The sequence below is a fragment of the Vicugna pacos genome, chromosome 34, assembly GCF_048564905.1.
Source record: "Vicugna pacos chromosome 34, VicPac4, whole genome shotgun sequence".
Taxonomy (NCBI): Eukaryota; Metazoa; Chordata; class Mammalia; order Artiodactyla; family Camelidae; genus Vicugna; species Vicugna pacos.
In genome coordinates, this window is record NC_133020.1 from 19,728,010 (window position 1) to 19,742,925 (window position 14,916).

Below are 14,916 nucleotides of genomic sequence, written 5' to 3' on the forward strand. Positions count from 1 at the left end.
TTTTCTTTCCCAAGATGCACAAAAACTGCAAAACGGTGGGGGCAAGACTCTGTCACATGCTGTCCAGTCCTAGGCCAGCACCTGAGCCCATCAGGACCAGCCCAGTCCACATCACAAGGTGCATGAGCCCAGGGCTCCTGAGCAGGATCCCGTGCAAGGAGGAGGGTGAGGTATGTTTGCTTTTAAACCGTGAGGAAGTTCCTGAAAGAGCTGTGCAGAGGGTCGGAGCTCAATAAATATTTAGTACGCATGAGAACAAAGAATGTGCCTGAAGGTTCTCCTCCAAACGCGATTTATACAGTTACGGCAAGAACTCCAAAAGTAGCCTTACAACCCAGCTCCAGGGTGAAATATGTCCTACTTACATATGCATTTGATCAATGTTCGCTGTTGAGCTGGTGAGATCTGCCACGAGAGCACATCTGTCCCGAATGAGCCACTGGAGGCCACCAAGCTCAGCAGTCAGCTCAGTTGCCAAAGCCGCGAGCAGGAAGGGGCTCGGTGACAGCTCGGAGACTAGACCCAGGCTGGTGCATGCAGCGCCAAGAACTGCCCTGTCCCCTGATCACATCCTCCTACCTAATCCTCGAGGCAAGTCTAGAGGGTGGGGAATGTTGTCTGGAGCCGAGGTGCAGTGGTGTTTAATTTGCTCACGGTTCCCCCATAGGACTGGAACCCAGGGCTGGCAGGCTTCACAACATGCTCATCTAACCTCGGCCACCTTACCTCCCTTGGTTTATCGAATGTTGGAAATGACGCCAGATTGGCTGGAGGCAGACGGCACACAGCCTCAAACAACTGTCCCATCTCTGTCTTCTCCTGACCCCAGCTCTGAACGCCATGCGTTGAGTTTGTATTTCCAGGAGGAGGTAAACAGACACACACACTAATGCACTCCTTCTGGGAATCCCTCCAGCAGAATCAACTGCAGGGGCCAGAAGACAACATCTCGACAGCAGAACCCAGAGAGGGTCCCAGGTCAACTCCTCCAGAGGCACAGCCGCTGTGGCCACAGACCCGCCGCTAAGCCCCACCCCTCTGAAGTGCTTCCCACCCCAAATGTGCAATAAGAAAAAAGAAAAAGAGCCCAACAGAGACTCAAAAGGGGACTTACAGTGGATTTTGAAGTCCTTGTACTGTCTGTCCTCAATTGCTACCACGTACAAAGCTGCCCGGTCTGGAAACATAAGCCCTCCAGGTTTCTGTTGATGAATTGTGGGGAAATGGGTCTTGTAATCTATTCACCTGACAAAGACATCACATTTTGAACTGCACATAGAGTCACCAGACAGGCACCCCCTTGCCAACACTTCTCATGCAGCAGGCTGCCACGCGGCCGGGGTGAGGGCTGGGCTGGGACGCTCGGTTTTCATTTCGGTACAAGAAAAAATTCAAGGGACTGAGGTGGGGGTCAACAGAACAAGTTGGGGGGGCAGAGGTAGGCCCAGTGGAAGATGTTTTGACTTTTTAGCCTGGAGAAGCCAAGGTGGAAAGCACACTGGGCTCCCTGGCAATCCGGCAGGTCCCTGGTACTTGCTGACCAGATTAGACTTTGGACAACAGAGAGTGGGTGTCAATTAGAGCCCCAGAGGCCAAAGCGAGACCTAAGCAAACTGTGGCAGCTAGACGTGGGGACCTGGGGACAGTCACCGTGTCCCCGGGAGCAGGTCTGATTTCAAGAGAGGGGTCTGGAAGCGGTGACCCTCTAGCCCCAGCCCCCTCTGAAGTCCTCATACTCTTCCTGGGCTGCAGGAAGTGGCCAGCAGAGCGACGAGGGCACAGCACGCAGGACTCACCAGCCACTTGTCCCTGGCGAAGATCACCGTGTTGAGCATCGACTCGTAGAACAGGCAGTAGCCCATCCACTCGCTGATGATGATGTCCACCTTCTCCACGGGCAGCTCCACCTCCTCCACCTTCCCCTTAAAGATGGTGATGACTGGAAAATAAGAACCCCGAGGCCACACTTTTGCAGGGACCCTGGCCGGGAACCGTGAGCTCCCCGCAGCAGGACCCGATCCACAGGTGTCGGCACTGTCCTGACTCTCCTAGGATGGGACATACCTCTCCCTTCATTCAAACTAAGAGAGTCGAGAACTCCTTGCAAGTTTTCCCCCTAAGATGCACTGACCAGTGACCGGCCTGGGACCGCGCTAAGCCCGTGACAGGCACCCTGTCGTGGGATTCTCCCAGCAAGTCTTTGAGGCAAACGTGCTTCATCCAGAACCTTTAAGGGAAGTGAGGCTTAGAGAGGAGGTTAAATGATGACACGGAAACAGAGCCCAGTCTGATAAGCTACACTCTCACGCTTTTATCAACCTCCCCCACCCCAATAAGGCTACTGTGACGATTCAGACCAGAGAAGCCAGGGAGGCCACCTCTGCTGCCCTTGCATCTCCTCAGGCCAGGCTCAGCCCCAGGGGGTGCCCATCTAGTGCTGGAGGGAAAGGCAACCTGGCTGGTGTGGGCTGTGCACTCAAGAAACCAGGGTTGAACTCCTGGGCATATATCCGGAAGGAACTCTAATTCAAAAAGGTACATGCACCCCAATGTTCATAGCAGCACTACGTACAATAGCCAAGACATGGAAGCAACCTAAATGTCCATCAACAGATGACTGGATAAAGAAGGTGTGGTGTGTTTATATGTTTATATAATGGAATACTACTCAGCCATAAAAATGATAAAGTAATGCCATTGCAGCAACCCAGATGGACCTGGAGATTGTCATTCTAAGTGAAGTAAGCCAGAAAGAGAAAAAAATACCATATGAGATCACTCATATGTGGAATCTAAAAACTTAAAAAAGAAGACACTAATGAACTCATCAAAACAGAAACAGACTTGCCGATGTCGTAAATAATCTTACGGTTACTGGAGGGAAGGGGTGGGAAGAGAGAAATTTGAGAGTTTGAGATTTACAAATGTTAACGACTATATACAAAAATATATAAAAAACAAATTTCTTCTGTGTAGCATAGGGAACTATATTCAATATCTTATAAGAACCTTTCATGAAAAAGAATATGAAAACAAATATATGTGTGTGTATATATATATATGACTGGGACATTATGCTGTACACCAAAAATTGACACATTGTAACTGACTATACTTCAATCAAAAAAATAATAAATTAACAAGAAAAAAAGAAACCTGGGTTGAAGGGCTAGATCTTCTTGTTATTAGCTGCATGACTCTCCCCAGGTTACCCGACCTAACCCAACTCCAACTCCCCAGAGGACAGCCGGGGAAAGGGTTATCTACTCCGCAGGTGGTTGTCCTGCTAAAGGAAACAACACATGTAAAAGGCAGGCTCGCAGCCGGGGCTCTACATCAGGCAAACATTATCTGACACCCTCTCCTTGTGGACCGCCTGAAGAAGAGGTAAATGGGGTGAGATTGGGACAGAGGGCCTGCTCAAAGTGGTGTCTGTTCCCGGGTCCCGTCCAAGACCGTCCCATCCCTCTGGGGCAAGAGAAGCATCTTAGTTGAGTTTTTGATCACTAGGCACAGACGTGCACATGCTTTGGAGTCCTGTTTTGCAGTCATTGCTGTAAAGATCAGAGCCAATGCAATCTCAGACGCCGCCATGCAACAGACAGGGTGACGCACTGGTTGGCTGGTTCCATCAGAACATTTCCCCTGAAAGGTTACTTCCACACATCTGTGCCCTGAAACTCATTCTGCACCATCTTCTGAAAAACCACACGACACCTGAGCTTTTCTGGGAAAACTAAACAATGCCCTGTACTCGGGGGTAAACAGACAAAATAGAACCAAACACCACGTCTGTCCCGAATCTGAGTGTCATGCCAAATGAACGTGGGCGGGAGGCTCCTAGGTGGCAAAGGGCATGCAGGTCACCCGCTGGACTCCATGTCTTCACAGTGGATGTGCTGGTGACGGCAGGCCCATCAGCAGTGTCTGAGGACCGTGTGCTCTCCGTGCGTGCTGTTTAACCAAAGCTTAATCAGATAAGGCCCCTCTGCAAGGAGTCATTTGGCCAATGTACCTTGTCCCTGATCACTCCCGGCTCGTGTGGCCCTGCTGCTGACTGCACGAGCCCTTCCCTGGGAAGGAAGCGGGGGAAGGGCTAGCCTCCACCAACAGGCTTGGAAGGGGAGGGGGGTGACCAAGCTCTGCTCCTCGGGGGCTTCTAGACCCAAGGGCAGGAACCCAAGCGAGAGCAGGACCCAGGATGCATCAGGAGCATCCACAAGGGGATGGAGCACAGGATTTTGGAAAATGCAAACACAGTGCCTGACTTAATTCTTGTCCTAGAAAAGGACAGGCAGATATATGCCTGATCCACCTGCCTCATAGTTTGTGTGCAAAGCCTGCTCTGTCTTATTTTCGTCAACATTTTCGGGTTTTTTAATGGTCTCCCTTTTCTTCCTCTTTGCACCTCCCTTGAAAGCTCTGCCCTAACGACTGCATGTGCCTACAGGGCTAGGAGTCGGTTCCTCCTCCTGACGTCCAGGAGAATGTCTTCTCCTGTCTCTGGAGCCCCACGATCCCCACCCTGGGTGCCTAGGACAAGGCTCCCCCATGATGGTTCTATGGACAGGACTCCAGTAGGACTGCAGGAGGCAGAGGTGGTCTAGAACCTACAGCCCAGTCTGACAGGCAGGGATGTACAGAATATTCCTTGGGTGTCCCCCCTCCACAGAGTAAGTGAATGTCATCCCTGTTCTCCATACTAACCCTCCTAACCATTAGCTGCTACAGCCTGATCAATGTGGGTATAACAGAGGGTAGGTAGATAGATAGATAGATAGATAGATAGATAGATAGATAGATAGATAGATAGACAGATAAGATTAGATTAGACTAGACAGACAGACCAATCATAGATACAGTGGGTCACAGAATAGAAACAAATCACAGTTTTTGTCTACAAAAAGGCAGAAGGAATCAATTAACCCCACAAAATGCTGAACAGTTTGGACCTCCTTCTGCATCACCCTTCTGCATCCAAACATTTCTCGGGGCAGACGAGGTCCCCACCTGGCTTGGTGAGTAGATGGGCCCTTTGTGAAAGGAAGAAGGCACACCTCCCTTCAGTTCAGCTCTGGCCTGGATCTCAGACCCCTTTCATTCCCTTGGGCAGGTGCTGTTGTGCAGTGCTCAACCTTTACAACCGTACACTGGAGGCCTGGAGGCAGACAATTTAGTCTCTCATTCCATCTGACAACTAACTTGCATCAAATAGTTCCTCCCCTCTGGGCCCTCAGTTTCCTCATTGGGGTAAAAAAAAAAAAAGGAGAGCAATTGAACCTAAAAGTCCCTAAGATCCTTTGAACTCCAACATGCTTTGTGTCCCCAAATCTGCACTGAGCCTGTGTCAGGCGTTCTGCGAAGTTGGCCGGTGGAGACGGCAGACTTCATGAGGAAGCAGTGTCTTCATGTCCAGTTTGACGCTAATTTGCAGCAATTCCTCTGTCCTGATTTTCGAAAAAGAGGCAACTTTGTTTCTATGAATCAGCAGGGACATTCTTGCTGTTTCCAATGGTCACCATTAGCAACCACTGATGCTCCCAGATGCAAGTTCCCAGTCTGCAAAATGCTTCCTCCTGTGGTGGGGTTGATGGCAACTCAGCGACAGCCCCGGGGTGATCCTAGGGCCTGTGTGTCCACACACAGCTACCGGCAGACTGTCCCCACGTCAAACCGCTTCCAGGGATCTTAGCCACTGATCGATGTTAAGGCTGCAGCACCTCCCAGCCCGAACCCCACTCACTCAGACTGTGGCATCTCTCAAGGTGGCGCTGAGTTCACTCTCTGGAGCACTGTTTTTATTGCATAAGGATGATGACATTGCGTTCAGCTCGCTGCGACAGGACCCTGGCTTGTAAACTTCAGGAGAATTAATCGTAAGTACATGCCCTACACTTGAAACTGGGAGACCTTCTCCAGTCACTGTGAGCTCGCAAATGAGACACCCGGATTCGCGGGGGGGGCTGTTTTCAGTGGGACCTTTTTTCCTTTTGTCTTGAGTGGTTATTATGGAAATAGGGTCATTCTGATTCGCGGTGATTTGTTCGACCTTTTTTTTCAATGAATCAGCTCAGCCCCATCTGCCCTGGGCCTCTAGCATGTCCATCGGAGTCTGCTGAGTCCACAGAGTCCAGTTCATGGACTCCCCATTTCAGACGCCCCCCCCCCGATCCCCAGAGCAGACCCTGTCCCACAGAGGGGTGGGCATGGGGGTCGTGAGTGTGGCCACAGGGAGCACGTTCTGAGACTGGAGCCGCCCGATGCCAACCCCACCTGCATCACAGCAAAGCCACAGACCCCACACACACCCCCGGCCCCCACCAGCCTCTAACCTCCTTCTCTCAGTTGTCTCCTTCAGCTTCCTAGCCCCAGGGTCTGGCAGAGCCCTGGACTCCTCACGAACACTCAAAACTCCTTACCGAATGAATGGCTGGATGAATGAGCAGTTTTGGAAAGAGGGTATTGGGTTCAGAGACAAAGTGTCTTCAAACTAGTCCTAATTATGAGAGTGAAACCTCGCCGGAGTCTGAACAGCAGCAGGCAGGGTGAGTTCACAGACCTCAGCTCGGTCATCTTCACGGAACTGGTGTGGCTGGTCCTACTGTTCCTTTTGTCTAACGAGAGAGGTGGAGCTTGAGAAGTCAAGGCATGCAGCCGGAATCTAGACCTGCTGTGCAACCGAGCATGTCACCCACCTCCCTGACACTCCTGTCTCCTTCGTTTGCCAATGGATAGCATCACGACTCGATTACCCGCGGGACGGCCGCGGACACCAGGCAACGGCTTGGGGTGATGCAAGGAAAGCAATCAGACGAGGCTAGGGAAAAACCATCCTCTGTCCAACGGCTGGCAGGCTGGTTGGCTGGACGAGGAGAGGTTGCACCACCACCAAGAGCTCAGGGCGGTGGGGGGCGGGCAGGGTCCAGAGCTCATCAACCTCCCTGATGCCAGCCCCGCCTCGCCCCCGGCCCTGGCGGGGATTAAGAAGAGTGGTACTGGGCAGAGCGGCTGAAACCACCGAGCGTGCAGAAGGCAAGGCTCAGGGATTCAGAACATCCTTTCAGGGCTCATTCCCACTCGCTGGCGTAGCAGAAGCTGGCATAGGACAGGCAGAAAGGGTCTCCCAGCTCAGGAAACTTGAGGGGCAGCTCTCCGTGTTAAACCCTCTCCCCCACTCTCAGCACGCTGGTCCCTGCTCCGAACAGGTTCCTCGCCTCAGGTCCGTGCTGTTACGTGTCTAACAACCGGCTCCCAGAGGGGAAAAGCCCGGTCTGTAGCAGTGTGAGTCAGCCCCAGCCCACCCTGGCAACCGCCCCATCCAGAGGGGACCCCCAGTTCTCTCAAGTTCTCTGTCCTGTTTTTCCAAAGTGCTGTCACCGTCTGGAATTCTACAGTGATGCTGTTTGTCCACTGGCTTTTGTGTCTGTCCCCTCCCTGAGGCTGTGAGCATCACAAGAGCACGACCTTGTCTGCCAAGTTCTCCGCTGACTCCCAGGCACCCAGGACAGGGCCTCTGGGGTGGCTGACAGCACCTGTAGGGCCGGGTGCATGGCACCCAGTTCTGAGCTTATTCAGGGACCGCCTCTCGAGCAGTGAGGAGAGGAGGAAGCATCGTCAGGAGCTGCTGGTACAGGTTCCTTAAAAACAATTATATCCGGTTAATCTCGGCCCTTGTTTTGACAGGTTTTTAGTCAAGTTAATGACCAAAACTATAACAGCAACTGCTGACACCGCGCACCGTGCACTGCGCGCAGTCCTGCTGCCCACAGGGAGGCGCTGGCGGACGCTTAACAACCCGCTGCCCAGGAAGGAAGCCCTGATTTGTAGCATTTGCTGATTTCTCCGTGTAAATACTCCCACTGTGGCCAATTTCAAGCCACCAAAGCACCTGCATCCATTCCACGGATTTACTGAAAATTTAACAAGAGGCTGCAGCACACCGTGGTTTTCCAGACGGTCACTCTGTCTTGCTCATAATGACCTTCTGTGGTCTCTGCCACTATTATCCCCATTTCACAGAGCAGGAAATGGAGGCACAGAAGGTCAGATGGCAAGTTCATCTAGCAGAATTGGATGTGCAGTCCCACGCAGGCACCCGACGAGGCCTTACCTCCACGGCCTCCCGGCGGGGAGGGGGCCGGTCATCACATGGATTCACAGCTGCTCCCTGCCTGTAGTCACAGCTGGACCGGGCCAGCCCGCAGGAGGGTCCCCACACCCCCAGGGCTCCTATCAGAACGCAGGTGACACCGCGCAGGGGACAATGACCCTGGGGAGTCCTAGCCGTCTGTAGGGAAGGATGGAATCTAACAACATGAGGCTGGATGTGAATGAAAATTCACGACATCCACGGGCCCAGCACAGGTTAGGAGCCACGTGTGGCTTGGCAGCCATGTGTGGCTCAGATTCTCCACAACCGCTGTGGGGCCTGGAGCCGCACTGGAGCAGGGCAGCCTCTGGGCCCTTCTGGTCACCCTGCTGGGTCCTCTGCAAGAGGGACGCCAAAGCAGGACCAGGGAGAAGGGGGTTGAAACCACAGCACAGGGTGAAGGGACTGGGATGGGCAGCCTGGAGATGGGGGAGACAGGCCACCCAGTGAGGGGGAGCCCCCCCACCCCGCGGTCCTGCAGGGAGGACACAGAGCACTGGTTAGGACTGCAGGGAGGCAGCTTCCTCCTCAGGGGCAGGACGTGCTCTCACAGCCCCGGGGCTGTTGCGGGGGGGACTCCATCAGGGGTACCGTCCCAGGACTGGGTGATTCCTCCAAGCCCAGAGAGGTGCCGCAGGAACAGAGAAGTCAAGCATCGTCTATAAAAGGCTTGGAGCATGCGGCCAGGAGCGAGCAGAATGCAGAACATGAAGCCGGAAGGACCTACAGTGACGGCTTGCTGGGCACCCGTCACCCACGAGGTCCGTGCGAGGCCCTCCAGTGCATTGCCGCTAAGCCCCCGGCAACCCTGCAAGCTGCGCCGGGATACAGCCCCCCGGAGCGGGTGCTCAGGGATGGCAGTCACCCGACAGCCCTGCCTGCTCCTCCCCGCGTGTCGGGCTGCGCCCAGGACCCTCCGTCTGTGATACCCAGGCTCGAGGACGTACCCAGGCAGAGGAAGAGACGAAGGGTCAGTTCTCTCCTTGAGTTTTCTGAGAAGTAAATCAAGTGGATTACAATATTTTTTTCTAGAACTGAAAAACCTATATGACTCCCTGAGCTGCTCTGTCAGCCTTCACAAGGGAACCTACCTTTCTAAGCACCCGCGGCCCACCAGTTTCCTGGGCAGGGAAGGGGAGGTGACGGGAGGCTGCCGGGGTGGCCGTCAGAGAGGAGCCCGAGCACGTGCACCGGCCAAGCGGGCGGCAGGAGCCCTGCGGCTGCACCGAGGCCGCGGGCGGCCGCGTGGAGGTGGGGAGGGAGGGAGGCTGACTGGTTCCGGGGAGCAGGTATCCTGTGCCCCGGGTTGCTATTCATGTCCCTACACCTACACTCCCAAGACCCACACAGTTGGCTGTCGCAGCCTTTCAGAAGCATTTCCGTGGGAGCCAAGCTGTCCTCTTTCCAGTGCATCAGCGGAGGCAGGGCCTGGGCGCCGGCCGCTCCCCGACCTGTTGCTTCCCCTGGAGAGGAGGAAATGGAGACGGCTTTGCCTTGACGAGGCCCCGCCTCCCGCCTGGAGTCCCCCCTGGGTCTGGAGTGTGTGAGGGGCAGGAAAGGCTCTGAGTTGCTGGAGAGGCTATTCACCTGGGGACAGTGGTTCGTCCCTCTGGGGCCTTTACCTCCACAGCACGGAACCCAGTGTGAGCCATCAAAATACAGAGCACAGGACAATTCCATCTGGAAGCCACGAGGTGGGCTGAGCAAACCAGATGCCCAAATGCCTGGGGGGGGGGCTATGGGGCCCACAACAGGCCAGGTGGGGTCTGAGGCTGGAGAGCACAAGTGGTGAGCAGGGCATCCCCGTGGAGGGGGGCCTGGGCGGGAAGGTGAAGGCCACGGTCGGGAAGGCCTGTGTGCAGGGGCAGGCCGGCTCCGCCCACCGGAGCCTGAGCCCAGAGAGGAGGTGCCCCTGTTGGGGGCTGCCCAGCACCGGGGTCAGAGCCCAGCATAGGTGGCAGGTTGCATGGGCCAGAGGAGGTGACAGCGGGCAACTTCACCTACAGAGACTGATCCAACATGTACACATATTAAGAATGGGAGCCAGGGTGTCACTGTCAGAGAAAGGAGTCACAAAGAAAAGGGGGGAAAGATGAAAGCAGGCCCTGAGACACTGAATTAGACGCAGGGGCGTCATGTGGACGCCTCCTTGATGTGCGTAGATGGACGCGGAAACACGCTCTGCAAGTGTGCTTCCACACCCCTGACGCTCACACACGAGTTCCCACTGAGACAGCCCGGGGGCCCTGACACCCTAAAATCGATGAGCACACCTAGCCCCACATCCACTAAGTGGACCCAAGACTCCTTGGAGAAGCCACTGGACCGAGAACAGAGATGTGGAAAGTGCGAGATGAGCCTGGAAAGTCTTGTCAGAAAATGAGACTGTGAAGGAAGCCGTGGAAAGGACACAAAAGGCAGCGAAGATGCTCCAGGTTTTCTTTTCCCATCTTGAATGGGCAAGTCCAGAGGCTCCCGCTCAGCCCCTTCTGCCCAGGTCAAGGGCTTTCCTGAGGACCATGCAGAGCGATCTGGCCTCCTTGTGAGCCAGCAGAGCTGGACCCCGAGATGGAGGTCAGGGCTCCTGGGCCATGTCTCCCCTACGCAGGCTGGAAGGAGGCCTGGACTCAGCTCCCGGCCCCACCCGCCGCCGCCCCCCTCACTTCCCTGCTACCTCCTCACCCAGTGGAGACACCGTGGGCCTCACTGTCACCAGCTGCTGGCTCCTCCTTCCCTCCTCTGGGTCCCCAGCAACGCCCAGATCCAGGCGGCCCCGTCTCCGCTCCCACCCCAGCTGCTAAGCATGGCCAGAAACTGTCACCCACCAGGGAGGACTGGCCTACAGATCCGTGTCTGCTCACCTCCAACGGGCGCTGACCTCCCCCACGGTCCGCACCAGCCCGCCCTCCCTCGGCAAGGCCATCCCGCCATTTCTCCTCCCCCTTCAAAACACTTACACCCTCCCCTCCCGCCCCCCCCTGCCAGCGGTGGTCTCCCTTGTCACTGAGAAGCTGGAAGCAGCAGATCGGGGGCTTCCCGCCACCATCCAACCCTCTCTCCCACGTCCCCTCTGCTGCTGCGGTTAGCTGTCCTTTCTGCAAGGAGGAAGGCCCACCCCTCCGCCGGGCTCTGGGCCCCACCCCGCTTACCTCCTCCAGGGCCTCACTGCTGAGTTCACTTTCCCCCCAGTCTGCCAGGTTTCTGTCTCTGCTGGACAGCTGGATCACACACATGTTTTCCTATCTCCCAACCTTAAGAAACACCTCCCTCCCTTGGCCTCACGCCCCCTGTAGCTACAGTTCGGTTCTCTGTTTCCCGTCACAGCAGGAAGTTGTTTACAGCCTCACTCAGTCTCTCCTTAACCTGCTTTACCTGGACTCGGTCCCCTCCCCTCCATCGAGTCTGCTCTTGTTAAGAACAGCAACACCCTCAGCCGACACCGGAATTCAGAGGTCAGAGGTCACGTCTTTACTGTCACCTCACTGGATCCCTTAGTGGCCTCCTCCTTCACTCCTCTGTCCCGAACGTCCGTCAGCATCTCTACGGAGTATATGTGAAAATGTCTCCTCTGCCTCTTGCTGGCCCCTTCCCTCGGCTTGACCCTCGAATGCTGGAATGCCCCAGGGCCCATTTCTCGCCCCTCGTCATCCCTGAGTGACCTCGTCCTGTGGCTCTAAACAAGGTCCGTATGCCGCGCACGCTCCAGCTCTCCCTGGAATGCCGGCCCCAGCCCCATGTCCAGGCCTCACTCCTCACGTCCACCTGCATCTCCCCTGGGCTCCCAGACCTAGCCTCCCTCCCTCCCGTCAGCCCAGGAGAGCTCCACTGCACACCCCGTTACCAGCCCTGCTTCTGTCTGGTCTCCCTCACCCCTGCGGCCCGGCAGCGCGGCCTCTCGCTTCTGTCGCCAGCACAGCCCACGTGGTCACTCCTCGCTGCCTCCACTCACGCCGCAGCACCTCTCCCTGGAGCCTCTGACTGCCTCTGCCCCCACTCTGGGTACACGCCACCTGCTCCAACCCGTCCTCCCCTGAGAAGCCTCCTCCCCAACTTAGCACTCTCCAAAATAGGAAAATCCCCAACCTCGTTTCCTAGTTCACAGACACTGCGTGATCCGCCCACCCTCCCCTGCCCTGCTCAGCCCAGGGCCTGAGGACTAAACCTCACCCCGCCAACTGATGGACGGTACAGGTGTTCTGATCAGAGACCCCTATCGGGGTGAGCGTGTTCAAGAGGGTCCCAGAGGGAGGGGTCCTGGAGGGAGGGGCTGGGAATGCTGCCAATGCCTGGGGAAGGGGTGAGGGGAGGAAGGGAAGGGAACGCCCCACTCTCTTTAAATTCAGACTCCAGCTGAAAGGAGGCCCCACTCCCAAGTTAACCTGATTGCCAAGACAGCTCCATCCGCAGAGGACCTGTGGGCATGGAGGACCACAGAGACAGCGCCTGGGGTCTGCCAGGACGCCACCAGGTGGTGACAGGAGAGGTGGGGCTGGGGGCGGAGGAGAGGGACGGGGAGGAGGGAGTTGCCATCTTGCAAAACTAAGAGGTGCCTACAGCCAGGGCCGAGCAGAGGGCCTGGGAATGAAGGGTTCGGCCTCAGGCTGGGCTCTCTGCTCCCTGCGCTGGGACACACGTGCCCGTGGCTGCCGTGGCCTGGGAACCTCCGAGCCCCGGGGGCACAGTCCTGCTAACCGGGCCTTGACTGGCCTCCACCTTCCCGTCAGCCTCCGCCTCCCAGACAAGGAAGGACAAGGCCCTCACCCCCTCCGTCCACGGGACAGCGCGCAGCGGAAAGTCTTACTGTTGTCCAAGTGGTTGGCCTTAATGATCTTCTCTGAGTAGTCCGAAATACTGGAGCATTCGATCTAGAAAGGACAGAGGACAGAGGAGCAGCGCGTCAGAACCACAGCACATCCAGGGCCAGTTTCCGGATGGCGGCGCTGAGGCCCAGAGGGGCGCAGTGGCTCGTCCGCAGCCACTTGGCTACTTCGCGGCAGATTCAAAACTGACCCGCAGCCCTCCGGACGCACAGGCCGGTGGCCCCCCCACCACGTCGGGCCGCCTCTGCCCCGTCACGGAGGGCCTGGCCTCTGAGCGGGGAGGTCCGGGAGGAGCTGGGCGGACTCACTCTCCTGGTGCAGCCACCGCCCTCCCAGGAGAGGATGCGGGAGGCAGGGCCATGGCCAGAGTGGCTGTTGGTCCCCCTGACGTTGTCCGCGGCCCTCCCACCCCCAGGCCTCCCTGGCTGAACGAGACTCTTGGGAAAATGCCGAGTCATGGCCTCTGGCATCTTAAGATCCCTCCGCGCCCCGCAGGTGTTAACTCACTCCTTCCGCAGCTTCCACATTTAAAAGAATTGATTCTTTTTCGTCTAGAAGCCTTTCCAGTTTCCCCAAGTCTCCTAAGCAAAGGGCCCAGGTATTTAAGAAATTAATCGACCACCCGCTGAGAGCAGGCCCTCGTGGGAACAGCAGGAATCAGGGCCCAGCCTAGGGGCTGGGGACCTGGGCCAGGCGGGGAGGCCGGGGCGCCCGGAGCAGAGCGGCAGCTGCGAGGACCTGTGGTCGCCTCCCCAGCTGCCCCCTCAGAGGCCGGCTACTCGGGCCATGGGCCCCCTCTTCCCACTCCGGGGCCCCCGACTGCCCGGGGCCTTGGGGAGAGTATTTGCGTCGGGGCACGGTGGGCACGGTGGGCACGGTGGGGGAGGGGGCCCCCGGCAAATCTTCGAGTGGGTGAGGGCGCCCATGGGGTCGGGAAGGGGCCACTCACTGGCTGAAGGAGGCAGATCCCGGCCAGGGCTCAGGTCCCGGGCGGAGGAGCCCTTTCCTGGGCTACCGGGGCTTGTGGCCTTCGAGCCCACTGTCCAGGGGACTGGGTCTCTCGCCAGGCCCCTCGGCTCCCTGCCACGTCACCCTCCCCTGCAAGAGGCCGCTGAGATTGGCGGTGAAGGACCAGGACCCACAGCCGGGCAGCCTGGATCCCCACCCGGCCGCTGCCACCCCCTGAGCCTCCGCGTCCTCCTCAGTCAAGTCATCATTCCTGTCTCCCGTGGCCGTGGTGAGGGAGCACTGGTGCTCCTGGGAGGAGGGGTGCTGGGCTGCTCCCCCACCTCCCCAGCCCTCCTCTCTGTCTGTCTTTCTGTCCCTTTCTCTCCATTTCTCTTTTCACGTCTGTCCCTCTGTCTCAGTTCCCTGTCCATTTCCTCTGTCTCCCGCCACCCCGTCTCCCTCACTGAGAAGAGCTCAGAGCAGGAGAAACTGTGCAGTGAGCCCAGCTAACTGGGGCCAAGCCGTTTACAGAAAAGCTGGTACAGCAAAAATCTAGGAGGCAGACAGAATGGGACAAGTGGCCAGGGCTGGAAGGCGCGAGCGGGGCCTCCTGACAGCTCGTGGCTGGAACCCCCACCACCAGGAAGCGATGACAGGCAGCCTTGCCTTTCCCTGCTCAGCCCTGGGCTCCCGCGCCCCTGGCCCAGGCCCAGGCCTCAGAGCCACACTGAGAGGGAGGGCGGGCGGGCACTGGGGTCACAGGAGGGCTCACGTCCAGCCCTGAGGCTCTGCAAGCGCCTGGGAAGGGGAGTCTGTCCCTTGGCCGGAAGCCCCCATTGTGGGGAGGAGGACCTGGTGAAGGAAGGCTGGAAGGTGGGGAGGGGTGGTCCTGGTGAAGAAGGCCTTGACCGTGGACATCTGGGCTGGCCCCGTACCCTCAACGTGCACCTCAGCTGTCCCGGTCAAAGCCACACCCGAGGTGCCCTGAGGACAGCCCCC

At 57.2% G+C, this 14,916-nt stretch overlaps 1 protein-coding gene across 1 annotated transcript in view; it reads right to left on the bottom strand.

Moving 5' to 3' along the window:
• Window positions 1-14,916, bottom strand: part of PRMT8 (protein arginine methyltransferase 8) — a 77,509-nt gene that overhangs the window by 16,451 nt on the left and 46,142 nt on the right. Inside the window, exons 4-6 of the mRNA XM_072954834.1 lie at window positions 12,951-13,014; window positions 1,797-1,939; window positions 1,115-1,202 (exon numbers count right to left, since the gene is read on the bottom strand). Coding sequence (XP_072810935.1) covers window positions 1,115-1,202; window positions 1,797-1,939; window positions 12,951-13,014 — 295 coding nt within the window. The remainder of the gene's footprint in view (window positions 1-1,114; window positions 1,203-1,796; window positions 1,940-12,950; window positions 13,015-14,916) is intronic.